Consider the following 20,708-nt stretch of genomic DNA (forward strand, 5'->3'; position numbering starts at 1 on the left):
TGCTGTATTTTAACTGCATTAGTTCTTAAAAAGGATATTGTGAAGTGACCTGTAAAATGAACATTTCTATGGGTAAATGTAGTTGACATCCAAAACAATTAACTGATTTATGGACTGTCTTTTGAAATGCAACCAAGTCATAAATGAGGAAACTAATTGTAATTGACTTGGAGGCAGTGTAATCTGAAATCTGACCAATTAAGTCAAAAGCAAGCTATGAATTCATCTTTCTTACCCAATGTTTTCGTCTCTGATGAATGTAGATAAATCAAAGGAAATCTGGTTGAAGAGGTGCTGGTAGGTACTAATGATGGAAATGATTGTGATGGTGTAGGGCAGCTGAATGAAGCCACCAAGTGTTTACTTTCATAAGAGGAAAAAGTAAACACTTGGTGGCTTCATTCAACTGCTCTATGCCATCACAATCATTTCCTTAACCTGGGAATTCTGGTTTTCTTTAATTAACAGTAATCTTTTGATGTTCCAACTACCTGCCCTTTGTTGCAAAGCTCCTATATATCCTAGCTCCCCCCTCACCTCCTCAGAGCAGTTCTCTCAGGGTTACTTGAGATGCTGCATCCTGGGCTTGAAGTCCTAAAATTTCCTGCCAAATAAAGCGTAACTCTCAACTTTTAGGTTGTGAGTATTGTTTTAGTTGGATATATATATATATATATATATATATATATATATATATATATATATATGGATAGAGAGAGAGAGAGAACTGAATCACTGTGCTGTACACCTGAAACTAACATGACATTGTAAATGAACTATACTTCAATTAAAAAAAACTAAAAAACAGAAAATAAAAACAAAATAAAAAAGAGGAAAAAGTATCTAAAAAGGAAATTAAAAATTGCTTATATTAACCCCACTTGGCTTGTATGTTTAAGAGAAATAGGAAGATAAAATGCTTCTTTAGAGAGATTCGGCGCTGATGTGTAAGCAAGTTCATTAGGGTAAATGTCCACACAGGAGCATGGAACTCTTTAGAATGAGAACTAGGCCAGGAAGGGGAGGATTCTGGAAACTATGTAGCTATGATGATATTCCTGTGAAGGTAGTACTAGTTGGACAGGTTGGAAGAAACAGATTCACGTGCATACAGGATGTGAGGGGAGGAGGCAGCTAGTATTGCTGGGGACCAGTCAGAGCTATCTTGGTGAGTAGAATATGTAAATTAGAGTGTTGTCCAAATACTGACTTCTCAGTATCTAGTAAGTCCTGAAAAATAATGTTCATAGAATACAAACAGGAGTAACCAGGCATAAATGGCATACTGTATGTGTATAGTGGGTTAGATTTTATTTTTAAATTATCTTTCCCTTGATTCTTTTCCAGATATGGATCAACTCATAAACAACTTGGAGGTCCAACTTAATTCAGAAGGTGGCTCAAAGCATATATTCAAACAGGTCAGTTATCAAGAAAATGAGATACTAATATTGAGCCATAATAGTGTTGAGTATCTGGTAATTGTCATAGAGCTGAAGCTCATTTTTCTTTCTAACAACATGTTGGGAGCTGAGAAGGGGTGAATGAAGGGAGGTTTCCAGGAGGTACCTGGATGCCTGGGTTTCTGGTTCAAATAGGTAGTAAATCTGGCGTAAAAGAAGCATAGCCTTTGGGATCAAGGCTATAGGGACAAGATTACACACTTTGTAGACAACAGCAGTCATTTATCTAGCACTAGTTCATATTTGGGGCATTCTGAAGACTAAATGCAATGCCTTATTTAATCCTCACAATAACTGTTGGGTAGTGTGTTAGTCAGGGATCTCTAGATAAACAGAACCACCAGAATGTGTATTTCTCAATTTCTCTCTATCTATAGATATACATAAAATATGTATCTATCTATATCTATCTACTGTATCTATATCTATCTGTCTATATATATAATTAGTATATATATTATATAAATATATATCTTTACATATAAAATAAAAATATATCTATATCTATAGATCTATCCAAATATATCTATATCTATCTACCTATCTATAGAGAAAGAATGTTTAAATATTTATTTTATTGAAGTATAGCTGATTTACAATGCTGTATTAATTTCTACTGTACAGCAAAGTGATTCAGTTATACATACATACATATATATATATATATATATATATATATACATTCTTTTTCATATTCTTTTCCATTATGGTTTATCACAGGATACTGAATATAGTTCCATGTGCTATACAGTCTTTGTTGTTTATTCCTTCTATATATAATAGTTTCCATCTGCTAATCCCAAACTCCCAATCCATCCCTCCCCCACCCTCTCCCCCTTAGCAACCACAAGTCTGTTCTCTATGTCCCGGATATATGCCCAGGAGTGGGATTGCAGGATCATATGGCAACTCTATTTTTAGTTTTTTTGAGGAACCTCCATACTGTTTTCCATAGTGACTGCATCAGTTTACACTCCCACCAACAATGTAGGAGGGTTCCCTTTTCTCCACACCCCAGAGAGAGAAAGATTTTAAGAAATTGGGCTCACATGATTATGGAATCCTAGTGTATCCAAAATCTGATGGTGTAGGCTGCCGAGCTGGAGAGCCATAGAAGTTTTACAGTTCTAGTCCAAAGGCAGACTGTTGGAAGAATTTGTTCTTCCTTGGAGATCAGTCTTTGTTTATTGAAGCCTTCAGGTGATTGGATGAGGCCAACCCACATTATGGAGGGTAATCTGCTTTATTCAAAATTCAATGATTTAAACGTTAATCTCACCCAAAAAAACTTCTTCACAGAAACATTCAGAATAATGTTTGACCAAATATCTGGGCACCTGGCCCAGCCAAGTTGACACATAAAATTAACCATCACAGATATGTATTCTTAATGTTCCCATTTTACAGATAAGAAAGTTGTGACCTTGGTCATTCCTGAACAAGGATTCAAAACAGATTACCTGGTTTTTACAGCTAAGCACTCTGTGTTAGATGTTGAAGTCCCATCTTGCTCAGGGTTGAGTTCTAATGTTATTGCATAAGTGAAAACCAAATACAGTCAAAATTATCCTTGAAAATCCCTTAAATTGCCTGTAAAATTGAGCATACAGTTTTGTGTATCCAGTACTGATCTGTTTCTTTACTTAAGTCACCAGATAAAGTATCTGGCTGACATTTAGGGGTCATATTTTAGAAAAAAAATGTTTTTAATCATTAAGTGCTTTGCCTTTGGTGTACAATTGAATTTGTTTGTTACATGTGCATATGGATGAGATGCCCTTATACTGTTTTAATGACATTAAATCCAACGCAATGTCTTATTTACCTTACTTGTAGCTGTTGCCATTTAGGAACTATTAGCACATCAAAAGTTGCTAATTATTGCAAAACTTCTGCTGGTTGCGGGTGCTTTGTTGTAGTAAATACTAAGAGGAAGCTGAGTATAAGTGTTGGATAAAAATCGATTAAACTTGTAATAAAAAAATTCAGTGAAATGTTGTCAAGCATGCATAGCTATCTTATTTTGAAATCTCAGTACACCTAAATACAATTCAAAAAATGTTTTTCCATGTGTTAAGTAGAGTAAGGTTCCAAAATTTGAGGTCACTTTGAAATTAGTGCAATGTATAGAAAATTCTGGATAGTAGATGATCTAAGCATTTTTTGTTTTGTTTGTTTCTTGCCATTTCCAAGATATCTTGTTTTTAGTAAAGCTAGGGTACTTGTGGTACATGAATAGAAAACACTAACCATGTCCCAGGCCCAGAGCTTGTGTTCTATAACAGTACAATGCTGGCAACATCTTAGTGGGCAAAAGCCTCCTAGTTTGGTTCATTACATGATGTGTTTATGTCATGAGGTAGGATTGGTGGATGGGTGTCTAGCTCAGTACACACATCCTGCTCTCACTTCTTTGAATTCCTACATCACCATACCATATAATGAATGAGTACTTGCTTGTCACCTGCCCTTTGTTTATGGTTTCTGATTATTTCCCAGAAGTAGGATTTCTTGGAAAAAATGTATGAGCATATTTAAGGTTCATATTGTATCATACATATCTTCCCCCCTCCAACTTAATATTGTTAACATTTTGGCACATATTTTCACATAGTTGAATATATTCTCTCTCTTTCTCTGCCTCTCTCCCTGTGATTCTCTCCCTCTCTCTCTCTCTTTTTCACTTATTACCTTTGAAAGTAACTTGCATCAAGAAACTTCAAGCCTAAATAATTCATCATGCATCACTTACAAATAATGACATTCTCCTACATAATTACATCAATACTAATATACCCAGGAAAATTAACAATGTTTCTATAATATTACATAAATGGGTCATTCATTTCTCAATGGTTCTCAGTGCCACATTTTCCCATACCATTCTTTCTTTCTGGAATGTGTTTCATTCAGCCTGTTTAATTTACCATATCGCACACTTTCTGTAGGACCCAAATTCTAATTTCATCTCTTCCATAAAAAACTTTCATTGATAACCCCAACTCTCACTAATCTCTAGTGCCCTGAACTCCTGGAATGCTAAATTATCTGTATCAGTCACTCATGTGCCTCTGTTTATTACTTGTTTTCTAATTGTCAAGAGCTTCATGTAAATATCTCATTTACACAGTGATATTCTTTGTCTCCCAAACTTCAGTTACTTGTGTACCACTTTCACAATTTCTGCCATATCCTTATCATCAATATTATTTACTTAAAAAATTAGATCAGTAAAAATAAATAAATACCTATATTAGTTTTGTCCTAAGCAGTCTGGAGAATTTTGGGTTTGATGTGGGGTATTAGTTTCCTAGGGCTGCCACAACAAATTACTGCAAATTGGGTGGCTAAAAACAACAGAAATTTACAGTTCTAGAGGCCAGAGGTTCAAAATCAAGGTGTTTTGAGTGCCTCAAACCATCCCAAGGCTCTAGGGAAGAATCTGTTCCTTGCCTTTTCCACCTTCTGGTGGATGCAGATGTTCTTTGACTTGTGGCCTCAGCACTCCAATGTCTGCGTGCTTCTTCATATTGATTTCTTCTCTGAGATTCTATGTGTGTCTCCTCTGTGTGTCTTTTTTTTTTTTTACATCTTTATTGGAGTATAATTGCTTTACAATGGTGTGTTAGTTTCTGCTTTATAACAAAGTGAATCAGTTATACATATACATATGTTCCCATATCTCTTCCCTCTTGCGTCTAGCTCCCTCCCACCCTCCCTATCCCACCCCTCTAGGTGGTCACAAAGCACTGAGCTGATCTCCCTGTGCTGTGCGGCTGCTTCCCACTAGCTATCTATTTTACGTTTGGTAGTGTATATATGTCCATGCCACTCTCTCACTTTGTCACAGCTTACCCTTCCCCCTCCCCATATCCTCAAGTCCATTCTCTAGTAGGTCTGTGTCTTTATTCCTGTCTTACCCCTAGGTTCTTCATGACAATTTTTTTTCTTAAATTCCACATATATGTTTTAGCATATGGTATTCGTCTTTCACTTTCTGACTTACTTCACTCTGTATGACAGACTCTAGGTCCATCCACCTCATTACAAATAGGTCAATTTCGTTTCTTTTTATGGCTGAGTAATATTCCATTGTATATATGTGCCACATCTTCTTTATCCATTCATCCGATGATGGACACTTAGGTTGTTTCCATCTCCTGGCTATTGTAAATAGAGCTGCAATGAACATTTTGGTACATGACTCTTTTTGAATTATGGTTTTCTCAGGGTATATGCCCAATAGTGGGATTGCTGGGTCATATGGTAGTTCTATTTGTAGTTGTGTGTCTTTTATAAGGTTATTTGTTATTGAATTTAGGGCCTGCCCGAATAATCAAGGAGAATCCCCTAATCTGGGGATTAGGGCATGAATATATCTTTTGGGGGAACCATTCAGCCCACTACAATGTGTTATGTATATACTTTTCTAATATGTAATAAATAAATATATAACTATTTAAATAAAATAATTTATCTATGCACCAACCAAAAACAATCTTAGATGTTCTAAGGAAGAAAAAATGTTTCATCTTATTATCAAATACCTAATACACATATGCATACATGCATACATATGTATATACCTACATATATGCATTTCTGACCTCATTTTGCCTGGATGTAGCTGCTACTATGCTTGATACTTTTTCCCAGTCCCTTAGGATTGCCTACTTCATTAGTTTGTACAAATTGATTAATTCTTTTGTCTTACAGTGTTTCATTTCCTGATGCTACTGTGATGGTGGGAAGTAAAATTTGAATTCCCTCTAGGTTTAGATGAGGTCTAACTTTCTAATAATATCCAACTCCATCCACCTCTCCTTTCTCTAATACCCAAACACATGATGTCCTTATTGGAGAAGGACTGGAGATTCAGAGGGTTAAAGTGACTTTTTATTTAAACAATGAATGTGCACATATATGTGCATACATGTGTACCTGGGCATGAAAATGATTAGTCTAAACCCAGAGCAAAGCTAGAAGAGACCTGTGTACAAGAGCAGCTTTCCTCTTTCTATTTGGGAGGAGCCTGAGCTTTATCTTTTTTTTTTTTTTTTGGCTGTGTTGGGTCTTCGTTGCTGTGCGCAGGCTTTTCTCGGCGAGCGGGGGCTACTCTTCGTTGCGGACGACGGGCTTCTCATTGCGGTGGCTTCTCTTGTTGTGGAGCATGGGCTCTAGGCGCATGGGCTTCAGTAGTTGTGGTACGTAGGCTCAGTAGTTGTGTCTTGCGGGCTCTAGAGCACAAGCTTGGTAGTTGTGGCACACGGGCTTAGTTGCTCCGTGGCATGTGGAATCTTCCTGGACCAGGGCTCAAACCTGCGTCCCCTACCTTGGCAGGTGGATTCTTAACCACTGTGCCACCAGGGAAGCCCTCTGAGCTTTATCTTATTACCATCACAATACTCCTTCCTCTCCTTTCCACCTGCTGTGCTGTCTGGAGTATTTTATTCTTTCATTTTCTTTCTAGCCTTGCCTTCCCAATTTCAAGCTCTAAATCAGAGCTGTTTTAAGCAATGGATTTCCCTGACCCTCCACCTCCCAAGGCCTTTCTACCTATCTTCATCAAATGCTCAAGAGCTTAGGTAATTGTGAAATTAACCACCTTTTCTCTGGGTTTCTTTCTAGAATTGAAGGCAGTAGGTGCCTTTATCCAACCTCTGTGGTGATATATCAATAAATAACTCTTTTTTGTCAACTCACATTGCCTTAAAGTCTGATTAGAATTCTGGACATTTGAGAGGAAGGACTGTGGAAATTAAAACTTCTCTGCAAATTACCCCCAAGTTTCTGTATTTTTCCCATACCTAAGCTCCTTCATATACTCAGAAATCTTTGAAAGCTGCAGCCTGAAGTTTTAAAATATCTAATGGGTAAAGAATTCTCTTTATTTGAAGAGGGAGAGAGAGTTCTGTACTGACTGACTACAGAACACTTGAAACCTGAAGTCATCACACAATACTGCAAATTAAAAGAGTTGATTTAAAGAGAAAAATCTGATGACACAGCTTTAGATCAATCCTCAGATGAGCTTTCAAAGCTGTGGTAATTGTATTCAATGAAAAGTGGAATGGGGAGCCATCTTGAGTCATCTTAGTGAGAATTCTTAAAAATCTCTGAAAGTCTAGGGCTGAAAACATACTCACTTCTTATGTTATATCTTTTTCAGAACCTTCAAGTATAGTATGCTATGTACAAGGAGAAGGTAAACCAGATAGTCTGTGTTTTTTCTTTAGCCATAAGGATAGCTATATTCAAAATATGAAAGAATTCAGACAGTATATTGAAATTCTTATTAAAATTACTTTGACCGTATTGAAAGAGAAATCTCAGTGCACACAAAAATCATTCACTATAGTAATATGTAGATATGGAATGCTTATCCTATTATGTTTTCATGTCACAAAGCAAGAAACGGTAAGGTAAACCTTGAGAGCCGCTTTCAAGCACAGTCTGTTCTCTTGAGGGAGCATACATGCAGAATACAGTATTCACAAGCCGGAGAATCCTTTGCTACAGGCTGGATTCACTTAGGCATAACAGGTACACTTGAAAGTGACATGGACAGAAGGAAATATGTGATGATATGATTTGAGGAAGTTACCATTAAAACAATACAACCCAAACAACTGGTCTTCCAACATTTCTTTTAAAGTCATGTGGACCTAGAGTCTGTCATACAGTGTGAAGTAAGTCAGAAAGAGAAAAACAAATACTGTATGCTAACACATATATATGGAATCTAAGAAAAAAAAAAGGTCATGAAGAACCTAGGGCTAAGACAGGAATAAAGACACAGACCTACTAGAGAATGGACTTGAGGATATGGGGAGGGGGAAGGGTAAGCTGTGACAAAGTGAGAGAGTGGCATGGACATATATACACTACCAAACGTAAAATAGATAGCTAGTGGGAAGCAGCCGCATAGCACAGGGAGATCAGCTCAGTGCTTTGTGACCACCTAGAGGGGTGGGATAGGGCAGGTGGGAGGGAGCAAGACGCAAGAGGGAAGAGATATGGGAACATATATATATGTATAACTGATTCACTTTGTTATAAAGCAGAAACTAACACACCATTGTAAAGCAATTGTACTCCAATAAAGATGTTAAAAAAAATAAAAAAATATAAAGTCCTGTGATGATGGCAGAAGAAGAGTAATGACTGAAGCCCTATTGTGGACAGGGTTTTTGTTAGATCACAGGGCAGACTTGGTCTACAGAAGGACAACTCATGATGGTTTGCTGAAGCAGGACCCTGCAACATCTTATCTTGTCAAGGCAATAAGAATAGCCTATATGTTCTTCAAGTTCTATACTTTCATCAGTCAGTTTCCATTTTGGATTTTCCTGAATAATATGTTTGTCAATATAATGAATAACTGTGGATTGAGTACTAGCTAATCACAAGGCCTTGAACCCATGACATTATTCTGGGCAACACTCAAGGTCTAGGAGATGGCCTCTATTTAGCAAAAGATAGTGAGGTTGCCAAAGTAATCTCCATTTTATATTTAACATTCAGAACTTCAGCTTCCTTAGGTTTCTGGGACTAAAGCCGAGAGTCCAGAAAGTCCCTGAAAATTTAACTAGATCTTTCCTTAATGTATACTGGCAGACTGTTTATTTCTATATCTGCACCCACAGTCTATATACTTCTAGAAAAACAATATTATACCTAACCTCTTCTTTTGTTTTTGTTTTTTGTTTTGTTTTGTTTTTTTGGCCATGCCCTACTGCTTGCTGGATCTTAGTTCCCTGACCAGGGATTGAAGCCAGGCCACAGCAGTGAAAGCCCCAAGTCCTAAACACTGGACCACCAGGGAATTCCCAACCGAACCTCTTCTTATGCTTTCTGTTGTAACTCTATTTCTCAGTGTTTTCAGGATAATCTCTGTTATCCCAGACATTCCTGGGAGTCTGCCTCTTTAATCTGGGAAAGGAGCTAGTTAAGTGAAGGGACAAGTAGGAAATATGGGAAAAATAGGAGCTTAAGTTTATATGAGGGATTCAGAGGAGAAGGAATTTTTAAGCTCAGCACAGCCATTCTTGACAACTTCTCCACATCCTCCCCCTCCCCACCAACAGAATTCTACTGCTCACCTTACCTGGATGGAGTGAATCCACCCATGAAGGATGGATTACATTAGAAGTATGTCAAACAGTGAGACAAATCACAGAAGACATGTCTTAGAGGGGCAGATTGAAGCAATATGTGGACCACAAACAAGGCGTGAGTTGGGATGAGGTCTTGTAAATCGAGAAACCAAAAATATCATAGCATAGCAGAGGGAGAAAGCAGATGGCTGTCTGGCTAAATTCTGTGAGTAAAATGTGGGTACTTCTTGGTGCGTTTATTCATGCTCAGCATGCTCTGAGGGTATTTTAAAGAAAGTCAGAACAAGAGAACACTGCCTACTCTTGCCCGTCATCATTCTCTGAGTTTAGGCCCATATTATCTTTCATCTAAAATTTTAAAATCATAACCATAATACCACTTGATAATGATATTGTGGATAATGATATTATGGATTGAGTACTTTAAAAATTACCAATAATTCTTTAATATCATCCAATATGCAGTTAATATTCAAATTTATCCAATTGTCTCATAAATGTCTTACCAAGATTTTTCCTTATGCTTCCATTTTGACCTCTTTAAATCCTGTCTTATTCCTTCTTTAATCTATCCTTCATTAAGGAGCTAGTTAAATATCACAGAAATAGCTCTGCCCATGTCACTCCCCTCCTCAAAACAATTATCTTTTATCTCACCCAGCCTTTCCTTGAAATTCACCTTCTCTCATATTCCAAAAATAAAGCATAGTCATATTTTGTGTAAGGGCTGCATTCCTGAACATCTCTCATAATTCAGAACTCCTACAGCTCAGTATGATCCTGATAGAGAATGGAGTCTTGCTTGTTTACTGGCTAAGTAGCACTACTATCTCCAAAGCCATCTTCAAGGTCCAGATATTGCTTGGCAACGGCAGTAAACAGTCCACAATATCCTTGACCATTTTTTTATTAATTGAAGTATAGTTGACTTACAATATTATATTAGTTTCAGGTGTACAGCATAGTGATTCAGCATTTTTACATATTATACTCCATTAGAAGTTATTACAAGATAATAGCTATAATTCCCTGTGCTATACAATATATCCTTGTTGCTTATCTATTTTATACATAGTAGTTTTTATCTCTTAATCCCCTACCCCTAATTTGTCTACTCCCCTTTGGTAGCCACTAGTTTGTTTTCTATATCTATAAATCTGTTTCTGTTTTGCATATACATTTGATAGTATTATTATTATTATTTTTTTGGCTGTGCCATGCAGCATGCAAGATCTTATTTCCCCGACCAGCGATTGAACCTGCAGTGAAAGTGCTGGGTACTAACCACTGGACAACCAGAGAATTCCCTGTATTATATATTAGATTCCTTATATAAGTGATATCATACAGTATCTTTCTGTCTGACTTATTTCACTAAGCATAATATTCTCCAGGACCATCCAAGTTGCTGCAAAAGGAAGAATTTCATTTTTTATGGCTGAGTAATATTCCATTGTGTGTATATGTGTGTGTATGTATGTGTATATATATATATATATATACATATATATATATATATATATATATATATATACCACATCTTCTTTATCTATTCGTCTATTGATGGACATGGGTTGCTTCCATATTTGACTGTTACGAATAGTGCTGCTGTGAATATTGTGGTGCATGTATCTTTTTGAATTAGTGTTTTTTTTTGTTGTTGTTGTTGTTTTTCCTGATGCATATCCAGGAGTGGAATTGCTGGAGCATATGATAGTTGTATTTTTAACTTTTTGAGGAATCTCCATACTGTTTTCCATAGTGGCTACACCAGTTGATATTCGCAACAGTGCAGAAGGGTTCCTTTTACTCCACATCCTCTCCAACATTTGTTATTTGTAGACTTTTTGATGATAGCCATTCTGACAGGTGTGAGGTGATATCTCTTTGTTGTTTTGATCTGCATTTCTCTGAAAATTAACAACGTTGAACATCTTTTCATATGCTTGTTGGCCATCTGTATGTCTTCTTTGGAAAATGTCTATTCATCTTCTACCCAATTTTTTTAAATTTTTTAATTTAATTTAATTTTATTTTTTTACACAGCAGGTTCTTATTAGTTATCCATTTCATACACATCAGTGAATACATGTCAATCCCAATCTCCCAATTCATCACAGCACCACCACCCCACCTGCCGATTTCCCCCCTTGGTGTCCATACATTTGTCCTCTACATCTGTGTCTCAATTTCTGCTCTGCAACACGGTTCATCTGTACCATTTTTCTAGGTTCCACATATATGCGTTAATATACGATATTTGTTTTGCTCTTTCTGACTTACTTCACTCTGTATGACAGTCTCTAGATTCATCCATGTCTCTACAAATGACCCAATTTCTTTCCTTTATATGGCTGAGTAATATTCCCTTGTATATATGTACCACATCTTCTTTATCCATTCATCTGTCGATGGGCATTTAGGTTGTTTCCATGGCCTGCCTATTGTAAATAGTGCTGCAATGAACATTGGGGTGCATGTGACTTTTTGAATTATGGTTTTCTCTGGGTATATGCCCAGAAGTGGGATTGCTGGGTTATACGAAAATTCAATTTTTAGTTCTTTAAGGAACCTTCATACAGTTCTCCATAGTGGCTGTATGAATTTACATTCCTACCAACAGTGCAAGAGGGTTCCCTTTTCTCCACACCCTCTCCAGCATTTGTTGTTTGTAGATTTTCTCATGATGCCCATTCTAACTGGTGTGAGGTGATACCTCATTGTAGTTTTGATTTGCATTTCTCTAATAATTAGTGATGTTGAGCAGCTTGTCATGTGCTTCTTGGCCATCTGTATGTCTTCTTTGGAGAAATGTCTATTTAGGTATTCTGCCCATTTTTGGATTGGGTTCTCTGTTTTTCTTAATATTGAGCTGCATGAGCTGTTCATATATTTTGGAGATTAATCCTTTGTCTGTTGATTCATTGGCAAATATTTTCTCCCATTCTAAGGGTTATCTTTTCATCTTGTTTGTAGTTTCCTTTGCTTTGCAACAGATTTTAAGTTTCATTAGGTCCCATCTGTTTATGTTTGGTTTTATTTCCATTACTCTAGGACATAGATCAAAAAAGATCTTGCTGTGATTTATATCAAAGAGTGTTCCTCCAATGTTATCCTCTAAGAGTTTTATAGTGTCCGGTCTTACATTTAGGTCTCGAATCCATTTTCAGTTAATTTTTGTGTATGGTGTTAGGGAGTGTTCTAATATCATTCTTTTACATGTAGCTGTACAGTTTTCCTAGCATCACTTATTGAAGAGACTGTCTTTTCTCCATTGTATATCTTTAACTCCTTTGTCATAGATTAGTTGACTATAGGTGCATGGGTTTATCTCTGGGCTTTCTATCCTGTTCCATTGATCTATGTTTCTGTTTTTTTGCCAGTACCATATTGTCTTGATTACTGTAGCTTTGTAGTATAGTCTGAAGTCAGGGAGTCTGATTCCTCCAGCTCTGTTTTTTTTTCCCTCAAGACTTCTTTGGCTGTTTGGGGTCTATTGTGTCTCCATAAATATTTTAAGGTTTTTTTGTTCTAATTCTGTAAAAAATGCCATTGGTAATTTGATAGGGATTGCATGGAATCTATAGATTGCTGTGGGTAGTATAGTCATTTTCACAGTATTGATTCTTCCAATCCAAGAACGTTGTATATCACTCCATCTCTTTGTATCATCTTTAATTTCTTTCATCAGTGTCATAATTTTCTGCATGCAGGTCTTTTTTCTTCCTAGGTAGGTTTATTCTTAGGTATTTTATTCTTTTTGTTGCAATGATAAATGGGAGTGTTTCCTTAATTTCTCTTTCAGATTTTTCACCATTAATGTATAGCAATGCAAGAGACTTCTGTTCATTAATTTTGTATCCTGAAACTTTACCAAATTCATTGATTACTTCTATTAGTTTTCTGGTGGCATCTTTAGGATTCTCTATGTATAGTATCATGTCATCTGCAAAGAGTGACAGTTTTACTTCTTCTTTTCCAATTTGTATTCCTTTTATTTCTTTTTCTTCTCTGGTTGCCGTGGCTAGGACTTCCAAAACTATGTTGAATAATAGTGGTGAGAGTGGACATCCTTGTCTTATTCCTGAGCTTAGAGGAAATGCTTTCAGGTTTTCACCATTGAGAATGAACTTTGCTGTGGGTTTGTCGTATATGGCCTTTATTTGTAGAGGTAATTTCCCTCTATGCCCACTTTCTGGAGAGTTTTTATCATAAATGGGTGTTGAATTTTGTCAAAAGCTTTTTCTGCATCTATTGAGATAATCATATGGTTTTTCTTCTTCAGTTTGTTAATATGGTGTATCACATTGATTGATTTGTGTATATTGAAGAATCCTTGCATCCCTGGGATAAATCTCACTTGATCATGGTGTATCATCCTTTTAATGTGCTGTTGGATTCTGTTTACTAGTATTTTGTTGAGGATATTTGCATGTACATTCATCAGTGATATTGGTCTGTAATTTTCTTTTTTTTTAGTATCTTTGTCTGGTTTTTGTATCAGGGTGATGGTGGCTTCATAGAATCAGTTTGGGAGTTTTCCTTCCTCTGCAACTTTTTGGATGAGTTTGAGAAGGAAGGGTGTTAAGTCTCCTCTAAGTGTTTGATAGAATTCACCTGTGAAGCCATCTGGTCCTGGAGTTTTATATTTTGGAAAATTTTTAATCACAGGTTCAATTTCATTACTTGTCATTGGTCTATTCATATTTTCTATTTCTTCCTAGTTCAGTCTTGGAAGGTTATACCTTTCTAATAATTTGTCCATTTCTTCCTGGTTGTCCATTTTATTAGCATAGATTTACTTGTAGTAGTCTCTTAGGATGCTTTGTATCTCTGTGGTGTCTGTTGTAACTTCTCCTATTTTCATTTCTAATTTTATTGATTTAAAGCCTCTTCCTCTTTTTCTTGATGAGTCTGACTAATGGTTTATCAATTGGTTTATCTTCTCAAAGAACCAGCTTTTAGTTTTATTGATCTTTGATATTGTTTTCTTTGTTTCTATTTCATTTATTTCTCTCTGATCCTTATGATTTCTTTCCTTCTGCTAACTTTGCGTTTTGTTTGTTCTTCTTTCTCTAGTTCCTTTAGGTTTAAGTTTAGGTTGTTTATTTGAGATGTTTCTTGAGGTAGGCTTGTATTGCTATAATCTTCCCTCTTAGAACTGCTTTTTCTGCATCCCATAGGTTTTGGATCATTGTGCTTGTGTTGCCAGTTGTCTCTAGTTATTTTTTTATTTCCTTTTTGATTTCTTCAGTGATCTCTTGGTTATTTAGTAACATATTGTTTAGACTCCATGTGTTTGTGTTTTTTATGGTTTTTTCCCCTGTAACTGATTTCTAATCTCATAGCATTGTGGTTAGAACAGATGCTTGATATGATTTCAATTTTCTTAAATTTACTGTGGTTTCATTTGTAACCCAAGATGTGATATATCCTGGAGAATGTTCTGTGTGCACTTGAGAAGAAAATGTAATCTGCTGTTTTTGGATGGAATGTCCTATTAATATCAACTAAATCTAGCGGGTCTATGTGTCATTTAAATCTTATGTTTCCTTATTAATTTTCTGTTTGGGTGATCTGTCCATTGGTGTTAGTTAGGCGTTAAAGTCACCCACTATTACTGTGTTATTGTTGATTTCCTCTTTTATAGCTGTTAGCAGTTGCCTTATGTATTGATGTGCTCCTATATTAGGTGCATATATATTTATATTTGTTATATTTTCTTGGATTGCTCCCTTGATGATTATGTAGTGTCTTTCTTTTTCTCTTGTAACATTCTTTACTTTAAAGTCTATTTTGTCTGATATGAGAATTGCTTCCAGGTTTCTGTTGATATTTACATGGAATATCTTTTTCCATCCCCTCACTTTCAGTCTGTATGTGTCGCTCAGTCTGAAGTGGGTCTCTGGTAGACAGTATATATATGGGTCTTGTTTTTGTAACCATTCAATGAGCCTGTGTCTTTTGGTTGGAGCATTTAATCCATTCACGTTTAAGGTAATTATTGATATGTATGTTCCTATTACCATTTTCTTAATTGTTTTGGGTTTGTTTTTATAGATCCTTTTCTTCTCTTGTCTTTCCCACTTAGAGAAGTTCCTTTAACATTTGCTGTAGAGATGGTTTGGTGGTGCTGAATTCTCTTAGTTTTTGCTTGTCTGTAAAGCTTTTGATTTCTCCATCAAATCTGAATGAGGTCCTTGCCAGGTAGAGTAATCTTGGTTGTAGGTTCTTCCCCTTCATCACTTTAAGTATGTCATGCCATTCCCTCTGGCTTGGAGAGTTTCCTCTGAGAAATCAGCTGTTAACCTTATGGGAATTCCCTTGTATGTTAACCTTATGGGAGTTCCCTTGTATGTTATTTGTCATTTTTCCCTTTCTGCTTTCAATAATTTTTCTTTGTCTTTAATTTTTGCCAATTTGATTACTATGTGTCTCAGCTTGTTTCTCCTTGGGTTTATCCTGTATGGGACTCTGTGCACTTCCTGGACTTGGGTGCCTATTTCCTTCCCACATTAGGGAAGTTTTCGACTATAATCTCTTCAAATATTTTCTCAGTTCCTTCTCTCTCTCTTCTCCTTCTGGGATCCCTATAATGCAAATGCTGTTGCATTTTATATTGTCCCAGAAGTCTCTTAGGCTGTCTTCATTTCTTTTCATTCTTTATTCTTTATTCTGTTCCTCAGCAGTGAATTCCACCATTCTCTCTTCCACATCAATTATCCGTTCTTCTGCCTCAGTTATCCTGCTATTGATTCCTTCTAGTGTATTTTTCATTTCAGTTATTGCATTTTTCATCTCTGTTTGTTCTTTAATTCTTCTAGTTCTTTGTTAAACATTTCTTGCGTCTTGTCTATCTTTGCCTCCATTCTTTTTCCACAGTCCTGGATCATCTTCTCTATCATTATTCTGAATTCTTTTTCTGGAAGGTTGCCTATCTCTACTTCATTGAGTTGTTTTTCTGGGGTTTTATATTGTTTCTTCATCTGGTACATAGTCCTCTGCCTTTTCATTTTGTCTATCTTCCTGTGAATGTGGGTTTTGTTCCACGGGCTGTAGGACTGTAGTTCTTTTTGCTTCCACTGTCTGCTCTCTGGTGGGTGAGGCTATCTAAGAGGCTTGTGCAAATTTCCTGATGGAAGGGACTGGTGGTGGGTAGAGCTGTCTGTTGCTCTGGTAGGCAGAGCTCAGTAAAACGTTATTCTACTTGTCTGCTGATGGGTGGGGCTAGATTCCCTCCCTGTTGGTTGTTTGGCCTGAGGCGACCAAACACTGGAGCCTACCCGGACTCTTTGTTGGGGCTAATGGCGGACCCTGTGAGGGCTCACACCAAGGAGTATTTCCCAGAACTTCTGCTGCCAGTGTCCTTGTCCTCACGGTGAGACACAGCCACCCCCTGCCTCTAGCACCAACAGGCAGGTCTGGTTCTCTCTCCCATGGCATCACTGCTCCCTTGTTTGGGTCACAATGCACACACCACCCTGTGTGTGCCCTCCAAAAGTGGAGTCTCTCTTTCCCCCAGTCCTGTCAAAGTTCTGCAATCAAATCCCACTAGCCTTCAAAGTCTGATTCTCTAAGAATTCCTCCTCCTCTTGCCAGACCCCCAGGTTGGGAAGCCTGACATGGGCTCAGAACCTCCATTCCAGTGGGTGGACTTCTGTGGTATAAATGTTCTCTGGTTTGTTAGTCACCCATCAAGAAACTATTGGATTTGATTTTATTGTGATTGTGCCCCTCCTACTGTCTCACTGGGGTTTCTCCTTTGTCTTTGGATGTGGGATATCTTTTTTGGTGAGTTCCAATGTCTTCCTGTTGGTGACTGTTCCCGTCTACCCATTTTTTAATTGGGGATATCCTTGATCTTTGAATTCATTCAACTCAGAAAAATTGTAATTAGGTTGAGGTTTTATGTTATTTTATATATTACCTATAAAGTGATCATTTAATTAGTATTTATTTTTTGGCCACGCTGCATGTGGGATCTTAGTTCCCTGACCAGGAATCAAACCTGCGGCCCCTGCATTGGAAGCACAGAGTCTTAACCACTGGACCACCAGGGAAGTCCCTTAATTGGTATTTTTAAATTTAAAAGTTGCACAGATATATTTTTCATTTAATAAAACTGACTGTACTGCATCATTATTACCTAAGCATATTGTCTGTTGGTATGTCTCTGTAGGTGGAAATTTTTTTTTACCCTTTCTCTTCTTACAGAACTTCTATTAATTCTCTAAGACTCATCTGAAATATCACTTCCTCCTTGAAACCTTCCCTGATCTTCTAGACAGAATGAATCATTCCCTTTTCTTTTTCTAAAATACCTTGCTTGCATATCTACTGCATCACTTATTATGGTATGACTTATAAGCTACTCATATTATTCTATCATTGTAGTTGGTATGTTAGTATGTACTTCGTGGCTATACCTTATTCATTTGTGCCCTCACTGGGCTTAACACAGTACTAATAGTGGGTACTCAGATGTGTTGATTCTAATTAATCTTGCAGAATTATTGTAAAGTTTAAATGAAACAATTTGTATTAATTGCCTTATACAGTGCCTGATGCTGGTACTCAATAAAGTTTCCCTCTTTTTTCCTCTTTACTCTTGTTTTACTTTTTCCTCTTGCCTCATTTTTCTCAACTCCCTGTATATTCTGTCCATGACAACAGAATAGAGATTTCTTTCTTTCATTGCTCCCATCTCTCTTCTTCAGGGTACTAACACTCACTGTTTGCACCTCTCATTTGTTTATGTATTTATTTTAGGTCACTGGCCCTGTTAAAATTAGAGATTCCCTTAAGGCAGCAGACAGAGGTAATATGACATCTCCACCACTCCTGGATGCCAACCCCATGGAGAACCCAGCACTGTTAAATGACATCAAGATTGAGCCCCCAGAAGAACTTCTGGCTAATGATTTCAACCTGCCCCAGGTGGAACCAGTTGACCTCTCCTTTCACAAGCCAAAGTCTCCTCTTCAGCCTGCCAGTATGCTGCAAGCTCCAATACGTCCTCCCAAGCCACAGTCTGCTTCCCAGACACTTGTAGTATCCACTTCAACATCAGACACAGGCACTTCAGCAAACATCCCTACTGTTCTGACCCCAGGCTCTATCCTGGCCTCCTCTCAGGGCACTGGTGGTCAGCAGATCTTACATGTGATTCACAGCATGCCCTCAGTCAATCTGCCAAATAAGATGGGTAGCCTGAAGGCCATCCCAGTGATGGTGCAGTCACTGCCCATGGTGTATACTACTTTGCCTGCAGATGGGAGCCCTGCAGCCATTACAGTCCCACTCATTGGAGGAGATGGCAAAAATGCTGGATCAGGTGAGCATCAATCTGCCCCTTTGCTGGACTTTACCTTCCTTCATCTATTCCCTTTTTGAATATTGTATCTCCTATTTCTTTTCCAATTATTCTTGCATACAGCTTTAAGAGCAATTTTTCATAAATACTGTTTTTATCATGTCTCTTCAATGCTTACAAATGTACAAAGAATATTTTTCATTTAGCCCATGTTTCTCAAACTGGGGTATACATATCTTTGAGTGAAATACTATGTATCTTCCTGGAACCTCTATATTATTTGACAGTAAGTAATTTAAAACATTTTATATTTTTAAAATATGATTTTATTAAAGAGAAAATATAATATTTGAATAATATTTTAAAACATGACCTTCAAAAATAGTTTTAAACTACTAAAGCAACTACACTGGGACTTTCCAGGAGGATGTGTTTAGTCTTCTATGCCATTAAGAATGCTTTGGTAGAAAAGTTGAGAATGTTTCTAGCCCTACATACATAGCCAGCCTTATCTCCCAGCCTCTCCCAGCACTGTACCTTTTCTCTTCCCTACAGGTAAAATAGTCTTCTTTGAAATTTTGCCATCTTTCCTGTGTTCCACCTCATTTAGCATCTATCACCTTCCACGTTATTTTTTACATGTCTGTATCACAAGTGTATGGGCATTCTTCCCAACTGAATTGTAAATTTCTCGAGGACAAGACTCCATCTTATTTTTCTTTGTGCATCTCCAGAGAGGACAGTGGTAGATAGTAGTTGTCTTGTAAAAAATAATGTGATGAACAAACTTGAAAATTTTTCCAGGAGAGAGTTCATATGCTGTAATCTTACCTTTTATTTATTTTTAAAATAAGTTCAGAATTCAGAAAGGTATGTTTATCTCCCTTTCACCACTATCCCCCAGCCACCCAGTTCCCCTCCTAGAGACATATCTAGTTTGTAATGGAGAATGATGGAAGAAAATTATATGGCTTCTTGAAGTGGTTCAAGATATTTACCTTCACCACATCTGTAGAATTACAAGCAGTTTTGGATGTTCAGTTTTAGGAAGGATGTTGGGAAATTGGAGTATAATCAGAGGAGAAAGATTAAGATGATGAGAGGACTAAAACCCATGTCAGAAAGGAGATGATAACTGTTTAGCATGAATTAAAAAGACCAAAGGGGAGATATGCGGGTGGAAATAACTAGGAACCAGATTTCAGCTCAGTGTAAAAAAAAAACTTTCTAAGAGTTTTCTACCTTTGAAATTTAATGTCTTGTGATCTTTCCATCACTAAACGTAGGAGAATGACATACTAAGCATCAAGCTGCTGAGACTCCGCTGTGTTCTTTTGAATAAAAATGCCGTTATCGATTAGTGGTTAGTTGTGGTAATGATAAGTATTCATAACAATCTTGTTTTTGAGATCCCCTGAGGGGTTTATTTAAAATACAATTATAAATTTTCATATAGGGAGAGAGCCAAACAAAACAGGAGATGGGAAAATAAAATTCTTTGTGTGAGAATTTACTGATATCAAGGCAGTGGTAACACCAAGGGATGGTTTGATGGGCTTTGAATTCCCCCCCATCATAATATCCATCAGTCCATCAGAACCATTTTTGTTTTGTTTTGTTTTTTGTTTTTTTTGCGGTATGCAGGCCCCACTGTTGTGGCCTCTCCCGTTGCAGAACACAGACTCCGGACACGCAGGCTCAGCGGCCATGGCTCACGGGCCCAGCCGCTCTGCGGCATGTGGGATCTTCCCGGACCGTGGCACGAACCCGCGTCCCCTGCATCAGCAGGCGGACTCTCAACCACTGCGCCACCAG

The 20,708-nt window shown here is 37.2% G+C and overlaps 1 protein-coding gene across 4 annotated transcripts in view; it reads left to right on the plus strand.

Annotated features, from left to right (window-relative positions):
- The window catches only part of KLF8 (Kruppel like factor 8), a 65,346-nt gene that overhangs the window by 17,061 nt on the left and 27,577 nt on the right, over window positions 1–20,708 (plus strand). For 2 of the 4 annotated variants that reach the window (XM_029241001.1, XM_029241003.1), the window contains 2 exons: window positions 1,348–1,421; window positions 18,350–18,914. In XM_029241001.1, coding sequence (XP_029096834.1) covers window positions 1,348–1,421; window positions 18,350–18,914 — 639 coding nt within the window. Of the gene's footprint in view, window positions 1–1,347; window positions 1,422–18,349; window positions 18,915–20,708 lie in introns of those variants that run through there. The other 2 variants (XM_029241000.1, XM_029240999.1) reach the window with 2 other exon arrangements.

Source organism: Monodon monoceros, unplaced genomic scaffold (genome assembly GCF_005190385.1).
Source record: "Monodon monoceros isolate NGI ecotype Baffin Bay Population unplaced genomic scaffold, NGI_Narwhal_1 Super_Scaffold_22, whole genome shotgun sequence".
Classification (NCBI taxonomy): domain Eukaryota; kingdom Metazoa; phylum Chordata; class Mammalia; order Artiodactyla; family Monodontidae; genus Monodon; species Monodon monoceros.